A 19,517-nucleotide genomic window follows, 5' to 3' on the forward strand; every position below is an offset into this window, starting at 1 on the left:
TCTTGTCCATAACCAAGATATGTGCTATGCATAAGAGCTTAGAGGCACCTTAGAGATCACCTAGTTCAAGTTTTGCACTTCTAATCTCATTAGGGGAACTCCCAGTGTTCCTGTCATTGCTGTCACCAATGTAGATCTGGCACAATTTATTGTCAGATAATTCTGAAGAACCTATGGTGAAAAATGCTATCCTCTGTCAGAGAAAGAACTACATTTTTAAAACTTTCTTTTTGCTTTTTGCAGGAGGAAGTGACCTGTCCAAGGTCACAGGGCTAGTGTTAAGTGTCTGAGGTTGGATTTGAACCCAGGTCCTCCTGACTTCAGGGCTGGTGCTCTATTTACTGCACCACCTAGCTGCCCCAATTCCCTTGTTTTTATCTGTCCCCTGGGATTGTTTGAGGAAAGCACTTCAAAAACATTAAAGCACTATAGAAATGAGAGTTATGTTGCTTAACCTCCTTGAGCTTTAGCTTGCTCATGTGTAAAATGAGAGGTTAGATTGGTAGCCTTTGAGATCCCTATTAACTCTAGGGCTAGGATCTTCTGTGTGATCTTGGGAAAGTCACTTCTGCTCCTTGGGCTTCAGTTTCCCCCTCTGTAAAATGAGGGGGTTGGTCTTGGAGGACCCTTCCAGCTCTAGGTCTAGGCTCCTAACACCTAATTTTGTTCTACTTTCATGGATTTTTGCTGATGATGAACCTCTAAGTTACTTAAAAATGTAATTCTGGCTCTTAGTACCACTTTGTAGCAGCAAGAGCTAGCTTTAAGATAAATGGTGCCCTAAGTATCTTTTGTAATAATCATCATCACTAGCATTTCTATTGCACATTAAGGTTTCAAATTGTTTTAATACATTATTGCATTTGATAATCATAACCCTGTGAGTTAAGTGCTGTTGGTATTCTGTCCCATTTTATAGATGAAGAAACTGACATTCAGAGAGGTTAACTTACTTTTCCAGTCTTGTTACTTTGCTCCTGAAACAGAAATCTTTTTTTTTTTTTAAAGCAATTGGGGTTAAGTAACTTGCTCAAGGTTACACGGCCAGTTATTTCTGGGTGTGGTGCTGAGTATCTGAGACCGGATTTGATCCAGGTCATCCCGACACTGGAGCCAGTGCTCTTACTCACTGAGCCACCTGGCTGCCCCTAAGCAATTGGGGTTAAGTAACTTGCTCAAGGTTACACGGCCAGGTGTTTCTGGGTGGGTGCTAAGTGTCTGAGCCCGGGATTTGATCTCCAGGTCTTCTCAACACTGGAGCCAGTGCTCTTACTCGCTGTGCTACCTGGCCGCCCCTTGAGTGTTACATCTTATTGAAATGTTTCCATTCTTTGAAAAGTGGAAGGCCACACTGTACATGGTTTGATGCTAAAGTAATAAGAGTGAGCCTCACACAAGGTTTCTGGAAGCCAAGTTTGTTACTTCAGCATCACACTTGGTTGTAGTAATTCTGGCTTAAGCAGAATATGTGGTTACCTAAACACCTCATTCTCTGACCGTGCCAAGTTACATAGTCAACTGTAATTTACAAACAAAAGCAATAGCAGTGGCAATGTCTGCTCATATTTTTTTTTGGCCATTGCTTTTTTTGCTTACCTCAAAGGGCCTTGCATTCAACCGTCCTGTTTTATCCAAAGAGATCCGTCTTTCCTTTTTCCTTGATTCTATGTCAGCCGTTTCTGAGGAGTAGCTCTTCCCACTTATTGAAGCTCTTCTTAGCTCTGCTAGACTGTGTCCAGTTCTTGACAAACACTGCTTCTTCAGTTTTTCCAGTGGCTGAGTTTTGAGTGAAATTACTGCCAAGTGTTGAGAAACGATGGCTGGATCTATTCTGATCGGCTTATTTCCAAGGTGAGGGACAATTTTAACTTGCAGGTCATCTCCCTCAATATTCTCTTCTCTTGATAGCACAGAGCCCATTTTTGTGGCATGCTCACTGGCTTTTTCAACAATTCGGTCAACATCCAGGTCACTGAAGACATCAGTGGATGAACTATGGGAACTAACAGATTCTGGGGGACAATGAGAAATCTCACTGATTATTAAACTAGCTACTTTTTTGGGGAAAAATCCATTCATACTTTTTACATCATGAAAGAATTCCTCTTGGGTTCCAGATTGTCGCAAAACATTACTATAAACTGAATCAACAACCTGAGAAATCATTTCAATATTTTCTGGGTTCATGAATTGCACTTCAGGGTCAGCAGCCACAAGACTAATGTTACTTTTAGAAATTTCAGCAGCCACTGATTTTGTCAGTTGAGATGCAATTTTATTCAGTTCAGGTTTGGATAAGCTTTTTGCCTCTTTGGTTGCAACACAGGGCAACTTGACTATTTTTGCTAGAAATAATGCCAATGTTTCCTCCAAAAAGGAGGCATTCAACACTGGAGTTTTGGGGGTTGAAGGCTTCTTCCGTGACTTAATGTCATCAAGAATTTTAAGGACTTTTTCCATAATTTTGACAGCTTCTAGTGCCAGCTGAGGACCTGATGTGTCTTTCTCACAAGGTAATTTTTCCTCATGAGAGGAAAAGATTTGTTCTTCATTAGTGATTCTTTCCTCACGAGAAAAGATTCTTTGTTCACGATGGAACCTTTCCCCCCAAGACATCCTTTCCTCATGAGACAATTTTTCCCCAAGAGGGACTCTTTCCTTATGAGAGAATTTTTCCTCCCGAGGGATTCTTTCCTCCTGAAAGAATTTTTCCTCCCGAGGGATTCTTTCTTCTGGAGAGAATTTTTCTTCATGGGGGATTTTTTCTTCCCCAGAAATTTTTTTCTCAAGAGGGATTCTTTCTCCCAGAGAACGTTTTTCCTCACAAGGGATTTTTTCCACATGAGACCGAAATTCGGGGTTGGAAATTTCCTTGACCATTAAGAAGGCTATTATATCAGCTAGAACATTGCTCTTCCCTAGCAAATCTTTATATATAGAAGTGTGAGAGCCAGAGTGTTTTAAAACACTATCATAAACATTATCAACTACTTTTTCAATAGCCTTGTTATCTTCTTTAGGCAATGTGGGAGGTTCATCAGGCTGCTGTACAACTTTAATTGGACTTGTCGATATAAACTCTTTCAGTGATGTTATTATTTTGTTAGTAATTTTTTCCAATTCAGCCTCCAAAGCCTTAGTTCTTTCCCTCTCTATCATAGGGAACACAGACAAAAGTCGGGATAAAAACTGTACAGCAATTTCTTCTAGGATGTTCAAAGGCAATTTATGATCATAGGTTTGTTTAGCTGGAAGACTTGCTGGGCTCTTGGAGATATCTTTAAGAATATTTTCAACAACATTGTCAACTTCGGCACATTGGTGGGGTGTTAACTCTCCAGAAAAGTATGTCTGCAGCTGATTGCCAGCAACCTCTCGTATAACTAGGTCAGCTATGCTTTCAGAAAGCATTCTGCATCCACTTGTTGCACAATTCTGTATAACCTCTTGAGAGCCAAACTGTGGCAAAAGATTACTGTAAACAGACTGAACCACTACCTGAATTACTTCATTGTCATTGGGGTGTAAGCACTCAACATATTGTATTATCATATCTTCATCTTTTGATATCTCTGTCATAACCCTGCTGACTAATTTCATTTGAATGAAGTTCAGTTCGGTAAAAAGACTGTCACCTTCTGAATCTAGACCTTTTTCAGTTCCTGATGGGAAAATTTTGGCTAGAAGGGATGAAATCATCTCTTCCAAGAATTCATGAGGCAGCATGATGGTATATGGTGAGGAAGTTTGACATTCTTTGGTGTGTTTTTTGGCGACTCTTTGTACTTTTGTAACAACATCCTTAGATTCCAGAGGGATGCACACTTCAGTGGGAAATTCATCCTGTAGTAGTAGGCTGAGCTGATGCTGAAACATTTCTTCTATTACAGCACCAGCTAATCTTTTGGCTAACTTATCACTATCATTGATGTCTTTGCAAATTGAGTCTTGAGATCTGTATTCATGCAAAACATTACAGAGAGAGGAGTGTACGACCTTACTGACCAATGTTTTATCCACCGGTGGCATATTATCAATGTAATGTTGTGTGTCTGTACATGATCCCCTATCAACCAAGATTTTTTGGGGCACAGGTGGCATTTTAGGCGGTGAGGGTGTTCTCTGGACAGTTGGTCCTTCCCATGTAAAAGAACTATGCTCGTCTGGCACTTTCTCCTCAATCAATACTTGAGATTCCTGGGGCAAAGGTTGCTTTTCTTCAGTGGGTCTAAACACCCTAATTCGGGCTTCAGAAAACTCTTTTAATAAGGAATCAATCAGTTTCATTGCTGTTTCATAGAGCTCAGTCTGATTTACGTCATCCTGAACTTTTTTACACTCTTCACAAGTTTCTGGTGAAGAAGAAAAGATCAGTTTGTTTACAATCTCAGTGACAACATCTTCTAAAAACCTAGCTGAAAAAATACCCGATTTCATTTCAGGTGAAGAGGATGATGTTTTGGTATCAACAGGAGGGTGTTTCTTCACCTCTTTGCCTTTGTCAGGAACATCCTGGTGAACTGGTTGCAATGAAGCCACTGATGAAGGTTGGCCAAGATTCTCAGCATGTGCTGTTTGGATAGGAATAACATTCGTGTACCGGGCATCATCCAGTGATGTCTGAGTAGACATTTCTAAAACATTACCATAAATATTCGCATCCACTTTGTCAAAATTTTCATAATACACTATTAAGTCATTTTCAATATCTGTTTGAACACAACTCTCTTTCTTGCTTTTAAAGGATGGTTTGAAATTTGGATCGTGTAAAGCACTTTTCACTGCAGTGACTGCAGGAGTGAGCTTAAATGCCACTTCATCATCATCTGTCCCAACTGAAATGTCTTTTTTCTTTTCTTCAAACTTTTTACTACTTGGTGATTTCAAAACTGGTTCTGGTGTTTTCTTACTTTGTACGGGAGAAATGCATCGTATTGGCTCCTCATCGTTTTCAGCAGCCAAATGGTGTTCTTTCTTCTTTATACTGCTTTTCTTAGGTGTTCTCTTGAAATCTGGTTCTGGGATCCCCTTTCTGCTTTTCATAACTGCAAAGACTTTTATTGACTCTTCCTTGTACTCATCCACTTTGTCTTCTTTGGCTGAACTCTCATCACTCTTTTGATCTGATGTTTTCCAACCATGGTCCTGGTGAGGTTTTATATTACTTTTAGTACCTGTGGCTACAGAAATGAATTTTATTGAATCCTTGTCTTCATCTTTGCTAGTTGGGCTCTTACTCGTCTTTTTCTCACTTTCCATTGTGTCAGTTATATCCCAGTCTGCAGATTCCAGGGCACACATTTTAGTTTTCATTGTACTAGCTAAAGAAATGAACATTGAATCCTGGTCATCGTTTCTAGGTATAGTTTCAACCTTCTCTTCACACTTCTTTGCACTTATTGTGCCCAGATCTGTTTCATCTTTTATATTTCTAGCTAGATTTACAACTGCAATGGAATCTTTTAGTGAAGAATCTTTGATAGGAGCATCCCCTATATCTTTATCAAATGAAATCTTTGGTGGCAGATACTGGACTCTTTGGGTGATGTTATCCGGTTCTAGAAATGAAAAGAAAGGGGAAAACCAGTCTCCGGAAAAAAGAGGCTTAACCTTGAAACCTGAGATTGCCTTCTTTGCTATGTTGGTTATCATTTCAATACAAATATTGCTTTCTTCTTCATCATGATGAGTATCCTCAGATCTAAATTTTTTAACAACCTCATCATACACAGAACCAGACACTTTATCAATAGTTTCTTTATCTACTGGTGGAAAAGAAAACAATTCTTCAGCATTGGGGAGAACCTTAATGTCACTTTTTCGAAATTCACCTATTAGAGAATTTACTAATTTGATAGCCATGCCCACAAGGTTGGTCTCTGTTGTGCTTTCGTCTTCATCATACTCAGGAGTTTTTGGGATAGGGTACAATTTTCTAACAAGATCAAAAATAACATCTTCTAAAAATGTTGCTGAGTAGAGGGAAGGCTGGGGTATGCATGGTTGGTCTTTTTCTTGCTCAAGAACATCAACAACAGACTGTTTATCAGAAGCTTCACCAGAATCAGAGTCATCCTCATGTAAGAATGGCTGGAGATGATGATCTACAATTTCTTTCATAATGAAGCCAGCTATTTTGGTGAGGAATGTGCCTCCCTTCTCACTCTCCTCTTTCTGGACTTCAGCTTGGAATTCAGCTTTCTTAAAAATATTTTTGCAAATTGAGTCGACTATGCTTTCAATAGTTTCCAGATTCATATGTGAGGCATTCTCCTCTGCAGTGGTCAGTCTAATTTCGTGTTCAGAAATTTCAGCTATAATAGCATCAGTCAGTCTCGAAGCTGCAGACATAAAATCATCAGGTGGTGCCTCTTGTTCTTTTATTTGAACCCTAGCTTCAGAAGAAGGAAAAATATGACCTAAAAGTTTGGAAACCATATCTTCCAAAAGAGAACGAGGTAACACAGTAATGAAAGATGGCAAACAATGGCTTTCTTTACAAATAACATTTAACACATTTCGAATAATGTTCTTGGCTCTAAGTGAAGAATAGGTGGACAAAGATAATGTCCCAGAAATTAATCCCTGTACTTGATAATCATAAATTTCTCCCAAAAGTAAATTATATATTTTCCGTCCAAAATTATTAGTGTCATGTTCTATGTCTGTATAAAGGAGATCCAGAGATTTATAGTCATCTGTTATTTTTTCATAAATTAAGTTGACTATCTTACTAACCATTTCTTTATACCCTTCAGAAAAACACAGATTTTCATCAAAATTTGCAGCAACCAAAATCTGAGATGCCGCAAACTCGAGCACAATTGATTGTACTAATTTTGTAACAATGTCAGTAACTTTGGCTTTAGACTTTGGATCCTCAGATGAGATGAAATTATGTGAGAATGCATAAAGGATTTTGCATAAAAGCTCAGAAATTACTTCCTCCAAAAATATAGCTGAGTTAATAATGAGAGACAATTCTTTGGGGTCAATTTCTACATCTTTGTAAGTCTCTTTCCTAGTTAAGTCAGCTGTAGATTGAGAAAGGGTTTGCTCTTGAGATAAAAATGACTGAAGATGATGGTTAAAAATTTCTTTGATTATGAAGCTTGCTATTTTGGAAACAGGTATATTACTTATGTCTTTTTTATCTTTTGTAAGAGACTGGTAGAGATTTGAACGTGAAATGTCAGCATAAATGGATTCCACCATATTCTCAATATCTGTTTCTGAAATCATACTTTGTTTTTCATTTCCATGCTTTGTAATCCAGATAGCATGTTTGGAAATGATGGCCATGATTTCACTGATCAATTTCACAACAGTTTTATTTAAATCAGGCTTTGAAGTAACTGTATCTTCTGTGCTGGAGTGTGAGGACATCTGTGATAAAAGCTGGGTGACTATCTTTTCCAGATGAGTATGTGATAACATAGTTGTATATATTGTCGAAGTCTGTCTCTGAGATTTTGGTTGGTTAATTTCAAACTGAACTTTCTTAAGCAAAACATCAGCATCGAGATTTGACAGAGATTTGAATGGTAGCCTTGCGACCAAGTCTGGTTGGAGCTGAAAATCAAAGATTTCTGCCAGAATGATTTTGGCTATCCTTTCTGCCAAGGTCTTTGTGTCATTAAAAAAATCTTTTTCAAGTGTTAGGTTTGAGTCATATTCTTGCAAAACTTTGTTGAAAGCTGTGTCGATTATCTTAATGATGACATCCCTATCTACTGGTGGCAAACCTAATTCCTCTTCAGCATTTCCTAGAATTCTTACTTCTGCTTTTTCAAACTCCTGTGCTACTGAATTTATGAGTTGAATAGCTGTCTCCTCCAATTCACTTTCAGGTTCTCTTATTATTTTGGCATATGCAACACCCACTACCTTGTAAAAGATTTTGGATAAAACCCCAGAGACTACTTCTCCCAAAAATGTTGCAGAATAAACACCAGCATAAAACTGTAACAACTGCCTTCGCCCACCAACATGGTACATTGGAGGTGGAGGAAATGTCTTTCTGGACACAAATGGCTGAAGGTGTTGCTGACAAATATTTCTAATGATAAAACCAGCTACTCGATCAATGAAAGCATTGTCATTACTTGCTATCTCTTGTTCTATTGCTTCTTGAGAGCCAGAGTTTTGCAAGATGTTTTTGAAAACAGAGTCAACAAGATTTTGGACATCATTTTCTGAATAAATATATTGTGGTTCTTCTGCATCTTTGGAAAATCGAATTTCGTGCTTTGAAATTTTCTTGCGGATATCGCTGATTAGCTTTGAAGCAACTTCATTGAAATTAACTCCAGATGTATCTTTTAGATCTTCTTGATATGGAACCACCCCAGAAGCTGCAGGAAAGATTCGAGATAGGAGCACTCTTATCATGTCTTCTAAGAAAGTGTAAGGCAGTAAGGTATTATATGGAGACAGGCTCTGGCTTTGTTTGCTAGTTTTGCTGATTCCACTTAGGACTTCTTGCACAATGTTTTCTGCTGTCAAAGCAGAATATGAAGAAGCAGAGAGCTCTCCAGAAAAAAGGGGATGAAGAAGATAATCAGAAATTGCTGCTACAATTAAACTGGTAAGATTTTCAACAAAAATGTCAGTCCTCATTGGTTCTTCTTGCTCACCTGTAGGATCTAGTCCATGCTGTTTCAGGACATTACAGTAGACAGAGTCTACCAATTCATCCACAATATCGATATTCAGAGGTGGAAAAGGCTGTGCTTCATCATGGCGTACCACTCGGACTTTGGCTCGGTCAAAGTGAGCATTTATGGAATCTACAATTTTGTGTGTCACATTGTTTAGTTCTGCTCTAGTTTTCACTTTTGGGCTGAAGATTTTTGATAAGAGTCTAGCGACAATTTCTTCCACAAATTCAGCAGGGTAAACCCCCATGCTTAGAGAGGATGCTGTAGGGGGTCTTTGCAGCCCTGTCACTTCATTGAGAATATTCTTAACCATGGTGGACACTTTGTCAGTGGCAGCTGTTGATTGAGAGGAACTGTCCCCAAACAAAAAGGGCTGAAGATGACTTTCAGTAATCTCTTGAATAATAAAACTGGCTATTCTGTCAACAATGACAGGACTTTGGCTTGTTATACTTTTCTGTATTGATGAGTGAGATCCTGAGATTTGCAAAATATTATTGTATACTGAGTCAACCATCGTTTGGAGATTTCTTTCTGAATATAAATATTGATGATCATATTTGGTGAGCCAAATTTTGTGTTTAGAAATGGCTGACATAACCTTGTTAATTATGCAAGCAGACATTTCATTAAAGTCTGAGCTCATTAAATATTTCTTTTCCATAGACCAAACATCACTAGATGATGGAGGGATGATCTGTGATAACAGCTTTCTAATAACATCCTCTAAAAATGAGTGAGGCAACATGGTAGTATATCCTGCTGAAGGCTGCTGAATTTGGGAACTGAACTCCCTCAAGTTCTCTTGAAGCTTCTCAAGGACATTTTCAACTTTGAGGGGGTAGTATGATTCAGGAGTGAGTCTTTCCACAAAGCATGATGGAAGTTGGTAGTCTAAAATCTCAGCCAGCACGGCATTGGTTGTCCGCTCAGCTAATAAGTTGAGGTCATCAGCTGCATCGTTCTCATTAATGTAAGTCATTTTTGATTCATATTCCTGCAAAACTTCATTATAAACGGAGTCAACAATTTTGGTCACAGCTTCTTTCTGTACAGGTGGAAAACACAACCTTTCTTCAGCATTCCGGAGCACAGAGACTTGAGCCTTATTAAATGCATTCACCACGGAATTGATAATTAATGTATTCATCTCACTGAGCTGCTCCTCTGTGACATTTTCATCTCGGTCATACAATGAAGTATAAATAGAAGAAAACAGGTCAGAAATAATGTCCTCCAAAAATGTGGCTGAGTAAACACCTGTACTGAGTTGGCCTGATTGCAGCATTTTGGGAACTGTTTTAATTTTTAATTCTTTCCTCCCCAGTTTTTTCATAGAGGAATCAGAAAACTGCTTAAAGGGTGGTCTAATTTTGGAGCCGATTATTTGAAGATGACTCTCTGATGTGAATTTGTCCCTGGATCGCATGAGGCCTTTTGCTGGTGGTGCCTCTTGGGCATTGGACAATCTTTCCCTTGCATTGTACTTTAAAAGCTTATTGGCATATTGGGGTTTAGGGGGGGCTGCCTGTATGCTGTTTGACAGCTTTTCCATCAGGGATTTTACCAAGCCATGGGAAATTACACTCAGCATTGATTCTGAGGAAAGCAACTCTTGCTCACTTTCAGCCAGCTGTTGCAACACAAAGTCTGACACGTAGTCTTCTGCTTGAAATGGCTCAGCTTGCTCCAGGCTCACTTTTCCCTCTCTATAACCTTCCTCATCTACACTTTGGATTACATTAAAAAGCTGCTGTTCTGCAGTAGACAATTCCTCAGAAATAGGGCTACCTGTCAGTTTATCTGTGGTTGTACATTTTTCCAAAAGTGTTCTTATAAGTTTCTCACACACAACATTGAGGAGGAATATGGATTTGGGAGATAAGCCTAGGTTATTAGGCTGTTTCTCTGAAGAGTCAAAAAAATGTCTTGTTGATGCTTTGACAGAGTCCAAAACCCCACTTTGGCATTCATCTGGCAAAAATAAATCTAAGACAATATTAAAAATTTTATTCACCATTTCTTTAGATTCATGACTTTTTAGGCTCCTTAGTAGACTGTCTAATTTAGATGCCACAGAACTGATATTATTTTTCTGGACAAGTTGATCTGTTCTTTGAGTAAGTGATGGGTCCCAGCTTCTTTGGCTTACCTCTCTTTCTATGGGTCTAGTTTTCCGGGAAATAGGAACACTCTGACTTTTAAACATGGGAGTGGATTTCCCTTTAGTATTACATTGGTTATTAATTCCTATTTCTTTTGTCAGCACATGAGTCACTCCTGATAGGAGATCTTGAAAGAGATCATCAATGTCTATGGTAGCAATATCTGGAGAATAAATGTATTTTGTTTGCAGTGAAACATCATGCTCAGTAACATCTTCCTTTAAAATGTTACCATTAGATAGGATTTGAATAATAATTTCAAAAACACTGAAAGCAATGTCATCAATGAGAATTGATCTATTCTTGGATCCTTGGGTTCCTAACATTTCAGAATTAACTGAAATGAATTTCTCAAATGCTGAAATTTTATTTCCAAGGTATTTCAGCTTTGCTCTGCTATCTTCGGTACCATCTGAAACACTTGAAATTATATGGAAAATAACAGAGTCAGTGAGATATTCACAAAAATCATTTAAAGAAGATTCAGTTTGCCTACTTCTCAGAGGCCTCTTTGGATCTAGTTTTTTTCTTGATAGTGAAGAAACAACAGGTACCTTTTCACCACAGGAACCTTAAACAGAAAGCATTGTGATTTTTAGCATGTAGCCAGGAAATTGTGTAACATTCAAAAATATTGTTTTTTTTAAACATATGAACAGTTTACTGTATATTATTAAAAAAACTTAAATGTTAGCAAAGAGATGAATGAGTTTTCTTCCATTTTCCATTTCTCTTCTTACCTCCTGCTTCCCCCTCTATTGTTGTACCTTTTTATCTTTTAGCTGAGAGGGTAATCAAAAAGGCTAGTAGAAATAAAAAATTTCTGTAATTCAAGTATTGGTACTGTTCACAAGTACCTATGGACACTAAATCACTAGCTATCATGGAAATGTTAGGGCCAGAAGAGACCTTATAGATCAGAGGATCATAGAATCTAGAGTTGATAGGGATCTCAGAGACCAAAAGGCCAACTCCTTCACTTTACAGAGAAGGAGACTGAGGCTCTGGGACTACTGAAGTGACTTGCCTAGGGTCATACATTGGATCCTTGATCTAAAACTAGATGGGATTTCAGAAGCCACCTAGTCTAATCTCTTAATTTTACAGAGGAGAAAGTTCATACCCAGGCAGAGTAAGCAAACTGCCCAGATAGTAAGCATCAGAGGCAGGATTTGAACCTAAGTCTGGTCCATCTTCCAGATCTGACATTCTATGATCTCCAGTTATAGAGTAGAATATAACTGCTTAGTGCCTCAAGTTTTTTCACCTACAGAATATAAGTGGTAAGGTTTAATATGGACCTCTTGGGTAGAATAAAATCATAGAATTTGGAGCTGGCAAGGAAGACCCTTAGATATCACAGGATCTTTATGCCCTCATTGCTTAGCATGGTGCGTAGCACATAGTAGGTACTAAATAAATGCATGATGATAAGCTGGAGGGGACCATAGGAAGGTTAGGGAAAATGATTTCACACAATCAAAGTGCACAAATGAATATCTATACAAACAAGGAGCAGGGGATGGAGGGGAGTGGTTGACACTGGAACCTAATCTGAGCTGGTCAGAAGGAGGAAGAATACACAGATGCAAACAGGTGGGTACAAAAATAGCTTTCACTCAATAAGGAAATTGGAGGGAAACCAAAAGCTATTAAAGTGTACATGCAAGATATACAGTTTTGATCCACAGATACTATTACTAGGTCTATACCCCAAAGAGATCAAAGAAAGAGGAAAATGGCCCATATGCACAAAAATATTTATAGCAGCTCTTTTTGTGGTGGCAAAGAATTGGAAACTGAGAGAATGCCTATCAATTGGGGAATGGTTGAAGAAGTTATGGTATATGAATGTGATGGAATACTATTATACTGTAAGAAGTGATGTAAGGAATGGTTTCAGAAAAAACTAGGAAGACTTCTATGAGCTGATACAGAGTGAAGTGAGCAGAACCAGAAGAACAATCTATAATAGTAATAACAGTATTGTAAAGGTAATCAACTCTGAAAGACTTAGTAACTCTGATCAACACAATGACCAATCACAATTCCAAAGGACTCATGAACATACCTCCAGAAAGAGAATCAATGGGCTTAGAGTGAAGATTAAAGCACATTTTCTTCTATTTCTTGATTTTTTTCTTGTAACATGGCTAATTAGTGATTTTTTGCATATCTATAACATATTTATAATGGTTTTTATTTTTCTTCTCAATGGGTGGGGGGGTAGGGGAGAAGGGAAGAGAATTTGACATTAAAAAAATTGAGTCAAAAAAAGAAATAGGAGGGAAAGAGGAGAATGGAGAATTAGAAGGAAGGTAGATTAAGAGACGTATTAACCCTAAGCAAAACAAACTCTAAGGATACACAACACTCATATTTATGAATCTCTTTAAGGTGGCAAAGAACAGGAATCTGAAGGAACACCTATATATTGGTGAATGTATGAACAAGTTATGGCATATAAATGTGATGGAATACTATTGTGCTGAACACTTATCAGTGTAAAGACTAACCAGAATTCCAGAAGACTAATGATGAAGCATCTACCTACCTTCTGAAAGAGAGGCGAAGGCACAGAGTACAGAATGAGACAGATATTTTTTGGACATGGCCAATTTGGAAATTTGTTTTGATTTACTATACACATTTGTCATAGGTTTTGTTTTTCTTATGTTCTCAATTGGAGGTAGGGTATGAGATGAGGGTGGGAAGCCATCTGTCTTAGCTAATTAAAAAATATTTTTTAAAAAAGAAGGAGCCAAACCAAGATGATAGAGTAGCAGGAAGAAGTGCAGCAAGCTTGCCTCCACCCCTTAGAAAAAAATTCCAAATAAATAGAAAGTGTGTCATACAGAATCCTTCTTGGAACATCAAAGAAAAAAATCACAGTAAGTAATTTTTCCAGCCCAGGTCAGTGTAGGCTGACAGACAAGGATACTGGAGACAAGGCCTGACCAGTAATGTGATGCAGAGCACTCCAACACAGGTAAAGACTTTGCACCAGGGCAAAAAGAGGTCCTGAATCCAGTAGGGACTTAAACTTGTGCATGGTGTAGGAACAGGTACCATCTGGCAGCTTTGTTGCTCACTACCCAATATGGTAATATTGGTCATAGATCCAGGGAAGACTGAAGAGGGGATTTGTGCCTAGAGTGAGGAGTGGTAAGAGGCCCCAGGCTGTGTACCAAGAAAGGATTAAATTCTGAAGCAAGAAGCAGATGTGTGGCTTAGACCCTAGGAAGGCAGTTAAATATCAGTTAAATATCAATCCAGCCTAATCTGAAGACTTCAGTGAAATAATCAGGACAGGAATCTCAGACCAAAGGAGAGCCTACAGTTCTGTCACTGAACCAGCAGAACTTTTCAGCTAGCTGATAGTGACTGAGTCCAGCAGCAGTCTACTGAAACTTCCAAACAAGGACAAGTCCACAGGCCTATTGCTCTGACAAGAATCCACATCAGAACTTGCAGAGTTCACAGTGGGGGTGGGGGGCAATCAAACTTTGCCCTGCAAATATTTCAGAGCACTGAAAACATGCAGATGTTCTATACCCTAAGAAAGCAACTGTAGGACCAGCCAAACATTCCCTTCAGAAGTTTGTAGACCCTGTCCCTAACAAATCATGAAATAGGCCTGGAAGAATGAAAAAAATAATCCCACTATAAAAAGCTATTATGGAGATAGGGATGCTCAAGACACAAATCTAAAAGAAAAGAATGGCTCCAAAACATCTACATGCAAAATCTCAGAGAAAAATACAGTTTGGGCAGAGTCAACTAGATTCCTGTAAAAATTGGAAAAAATAATGAGAAAAGAAATGCTAAGGAAGAAGAATTAGAAAGTGAATTAACACCTTGGCACATGAGGTACAAAACCTTCCCAAGAAAAACTCCCTGGAAATTAGAATGGGCTACATAGAAGACAATAAGAAATATTTTTAAAAAGTTAAAAGATTGAAAAAAATAAAAGAAAAATAAGGTATTGCACAGCAAAACCAACTCATCCCAAAATAGATTAAGGGGAAAAAAATGTAGGAATCATAGTACAATTTGCAAGGCATGACCCAAAAAAGCCTATATGTAATATTTTAAGAAATATTTTTAAGGAGTTCTCCTCTGGTGAATTTTTGTGTATCTTCCCATTTGGCCAATTCTGCTTTACAAGGCAATTCTCTTCCTTAGATTTTTGTGCTCCATTTTGTGCTCTATCTGGCCTATTCTGTGTTTTTAAGGTATTATTTTTTTCAATATTTTTTTGTGCCTCCTTTACCAAGTTATTGGACTCTTTCATGATTTTCTAGCATCATTCTCATTTCTCTTCCCAATTTTTCCTCTACCTCTCTTATTTGATTTTTAAAATTCTTTTTGATCTCTTCCATGGCTTGAGGCCAATTCATATTTTTTTCTTGAGGCTTTAGATATAGAAGTTTTGACTTTGTTGTCTTTTTCTGAGTTTGTTTTTTGATACTCCCTGTCACCACAGTAGCTTTCTCTAGTCAGGTTTTTTCTGTTGTTTACTAATTTTCCAGCCTATTTCTTGACTTTTAACTCTTTCCTAAAGTGGCATTCTGTTTCAGAAGTGGAGGCAGCACTTCTCAAACTTTGGGTTTTTTGTATAGTGGTTTTCAGAGATAATTCTGGGAACCTGTAAGTTTTTGGTTCTTCAAAGGTGGTATGATCTAAGCAGAGGTGTCTACTATTTTCCTGACCTGTTCTCTGGTCTGTGAGTTACCATAAGTGTTCTTTTCTGCCCTGGAGCTGGGAGTAGGGTCCTAGCTCTCCTGCAGCTACAAGCTCTGGTATGCTAGTGCTTCTCCACACCCTGTGCCAAAGAATCAGGATCATGACCCAGATCCAAGTATGGTCAATGCAACAGAGTCCTGCCCCTGGTGCCAGCAAAGGGACCTGTAATCTCCTTCTATCCAGTTGTCTGATCCCTTTACCATCTGTGGGTTGAGAGTTCTGGAAACTGCCCTACTGCTTCTGATTCAGTTGCTCCCAAGGACTACTGTTTATTTGCTGGAGTGAGACTTGTGCTGGACTGCACTCCATTCTCACCCCAGTGCAACAGATCTTTCCTGCTGAACTTCTAGATTGTCTTGGGTTGGAAAATTGTTTCATCTCATCCTCTGATGGGTTCTGCTGCTCCAGAATTTGTTTTGAGGCATTAAAGTTGTTTGGAGGAGTTTTGTGGAGAGCTCAGGGGAGTCCCTGAGTCTTGGGGGAGTTTCCCCCATCTTGGGCCCACCACCCTGGACCATTTCAAGAAATCTTAAGACAAAACTGCCCAGATGTCTTAGAGCCAGAGAGCAAAGTGTAAATAGAAAGAATCCACTGGTCACCTCCTGAAATAAACCCCCAAATGAAAACTCCTCAAAATGTTATAACCCAAAGCTAAAAAGGTCAAAGAAAAAATACTATAAAATCAGCTAAAAAGAAAGAGTAAGGGGCGTCTAGGTAGTGCAGTGAATAGAGCACCGGCCCTGGAGTCAGGAGGACCTAAGTTCAAATACAGCTTCAGACACTTAACACAAAAACTAGCTATGTGACCTTGGGCAAGTCGCTTAACCCCAATTGCCCCTCAAAAAAAAGCAAAAAAAAGAAAGAATAAAAGTATTTGGGAGTCACAGGATCACACATGATTTAACAAAGTAGTAGAGAACTTGGATTACAATATTCCAGAAGACAAAAGATGTAGCCTTATAGCTAAGAATAACTTATCCAGCAAATTGAATATAACCTTACAAGGGAAAAATATGCCTTTTATGAAATAGGGAACTTCCAAGGATTCCTGATGGCAAGGTATATACTCTGAAGTATGAACACATGAGTTAAGAGAAACACAAAAAAGGTAAACATAGACAAACAACCATAAGGGACTAAACAAGCGTAAATTGCTTGCATTTGGGGAGATGATACATGTGACCAATCTGACTGTCATCAGGGATCACAGAGTGAGTCTAATTTAGACAGAGGACTTAGGATTGGTCTTATTAGTCTTTCTGATCTTAGAAGAATGAAAAGGAGAAATGCAAATCAAAACAACTCTGAGGTACCACATCTCACCGGTCAGATTGGCTAAGATGACAAAACAGGAAAATGATAAATGCTGGAGAGGATATGGAAAAATTGGAACACTAATGCATTGCTGGTGGAGTTGTGAACTAATCCAACCACTCTGGAGAGCAATTTGGAACTATGCCCAAAGGGCTATAAATAAGCACATACCCTTTGACCCAGCAATACCACTTCTGGGGCTGTATCCCAAAGAAATCACAGAAGTGGGAAGAAGACCCATATGCACAAAAATATTTATAGTAGCTCTTTTTGTGGTGGCAAAGAATTGGAAGTCAAGGAGATGCTCATCAATTGGGGAATGGCTAAACAAGTTGTGGTATATGAATGTAATGGAATACTATAAGATATACTATACGATACTATTATACTATAATGCTATAAGAAATGAGTAACAGACGGATTTCATAATAACTTGGAGAGGCTGATATAAACTGATGCTGAGTGAGGAGAGCAGAACCAGGAGAATTTTGTACACAATTACAGACACATTGTATGTGTGATGACTAACTTTGATAGACTAGGCTCCTCTCAGCAATACAAGGTTAGAAGACAACTACAAAAGATTCATGATGGAAAGGAATATCCACAACCAGAGAAAAAACTACAGATCTGCAGATTGAAGAAAACTATTTGCTCTCTCTCATTTGTGTTTTGTTTCGTTTTGTTTTTATCCCTTCTTTTTCATTGTTCAGCCAGTGGTTATAATCCTTTACAACATGACTCATGTTCAATGTGAAGGTATTTGTAGAACCTATATTTGATTGCATGCTGCTATGGGAGGGAGGGGGAGGAGAAAATTTGAAACTTGAGAGATTATAAAACTGAATGTTGTAAGCTAAAAGTAAATAAAGACATCGATTATTTTTAAAAAAGAAGAATGAAAAGGGAAGGAGAAAAGTAAATACAATGGGGTGGAAAGGGAGAGGAAGGTTAGGGACATGTATCTCACATAATCAATATGAGCAAGTAGAAGCCCATACAAACAAGGAAAAAGGGGTGGTAAGAGAAGCTGACACTTGAACCTCACGTTTCTTAACTGGTCAAAGGATGGAAGATTACATACACATAAACATATACAGTTGGGTACAGAAATACCTTTCACTCAACAAGGAAATAGGAGGGAAAGAAGAGAAGAGAATTAGAGGGAAGGTAGATTAAAGGATAAGGGCAGTTAGGTAGTACAGTGGGTAGAGTGCTGGCTCTAGAGTTAGGAAGACCTGAGTTCAAATCTAGTCTCAGACATGTACTAGCTGTGTGACCCTGGGCAAGTCACTTAACCCTGTTTGCCTCAGTTTCCTCATCTGTAAAATGAGCTGAAGAAGGAAATGTCAAGCCACTCCCATATCTTTGCCAAGAAAATCCCAAATAGGGTCACAAAGAGTCAGACATGACTGAAAATGAGTAAACAACAATAAAAGATGAAGGGATAAGATTATTCCTAAGCAAAACAAACTTTAAATATTAATGTACAAAAATATTCATAGCTCTTTTTAAGGTGGCGAAGAATTGGAAACTGAAGAGTACCCATCAACTGGGGAATAATGGAACAACTTACAGTATAAAATTTGATGCAATAACATTGTGTTGTAAAAAATGATAGAGGGGGTGTTTTCAGAGAAACCTGGGAAGACTTATGTGATCTGATGCAAAGTGAAATGAGCAGACTCAGGGGAACAATTTATGTAATGACAACAATAGGCTAAGTGCAAACAACTTTGAAAGAAGTAGGAACTCTTGTCAATGTAATGACCAACCATGATTTCAGAGGACTAAGATGAAATATGCCACTCACCTCCCTTTAGAGAGGTGAAAGATTCAGAATGCAAAATGAGACAATTTTTTGTTTTGGACCTGGCTAATAAAGAAATTTGTTTTGCTTATTTGTTAACAGGCTTTTTTCTTTCTTTTTCAATGTGTGTGTGTGTGTGTGTGTGTGTGTGTGTGTGTGTGTGTGGGAAAGAAGGTAGATTTTTGCTGTTGGAAAAATTTTTTTAAAGAAAAGAATATAATGAAAATAAATTTGAGGACCTTAAGATGGGTCAGAGTAATGGGAAGAAAGTGAGAGGAATCTGTAGGAAAAGACTAGAATCAATTTACTCTACGCAAAACTAATCTCACAGCTTAATTATGAACTTAAAAGAAGTACAAAAAGAGTGGAGAGAATCAATGTAAAAGGATTAAGTGGCAGAAAACAAAAGCTTACCAATAATAAACAAATACAAGTGGTTTAAATTTCCTAATAAAAATGAAAGAAAATGGAAGAATACAAAACTTCACAATTTGCCACATATAAGAAACACATTAAAAACATAAAGGCAGAGTAAAAATGAAAGACTAGAACAAAAAGGCAGCAGTTTTTTGGGAAAAAATGCAACAAGTACAATAGTATATAAATACTTAAAGGAAAAGCTGACTTAAATGGCAAAAAATAGATAGTAATACGACCGTCAGATAGTGTTCCTCTTTCTGAGCTGGATAAGTTTTCAGGAAGAAAAACAGGGGCAGCTAGGTGGTGCAGTGGATAGAACACCGGCCCTGGAGTCAGGAGGACCTGAGTTAAAATCCAACCTCAGACACTTAACACTTACTAGCTGTGTGACCTTGGGCAAGT

The 19,517-nt window shown here is 38.2% G+C and overlaps 1 protein-coding gene across 1 annotated transcript in view; it reads right to left on the bottom strand.

Moving 5' to 3' along the window:
- Positions 1-11,493, bottom strand: part of LOC138150566 (fibrous sheath-interacting protein 2-like) — a 30,217-nt gene extending 18,724 nt beyond the window's left edge. The window contains exon 1 of the mRNA XM_069073992.1: positions 1,597-11,493. Coding sequence (XP_068930093.1) covers positions 1,597-11,151 — 9,555 coding nt within the window. The 5' untranslated portion in view covers positions 11,152-11,493. The remainder of the gene's footprint in view (positions 1-1,596) is intronic.
- Between the last annotated feature and the right edge of the window lie 8,024 nt (positions 11,494-19,517).

Source organism: Petaurus breviceps, unplaced genomic scaffold (genome assembly GCF_028583685.1).
Source record: "Petaurus breviceps papuanus isolate PSGF00001 unplaced genomic scaffold, PetGlider_PUasm1.0 90881, whole genome shotgun sequence".
Lineage (NCBI taxonomy): Eukaryota > Metazoa > Chordata > Mammalia > Diprotodontia > Petauridae > Petaurus > Petaurus breviceps.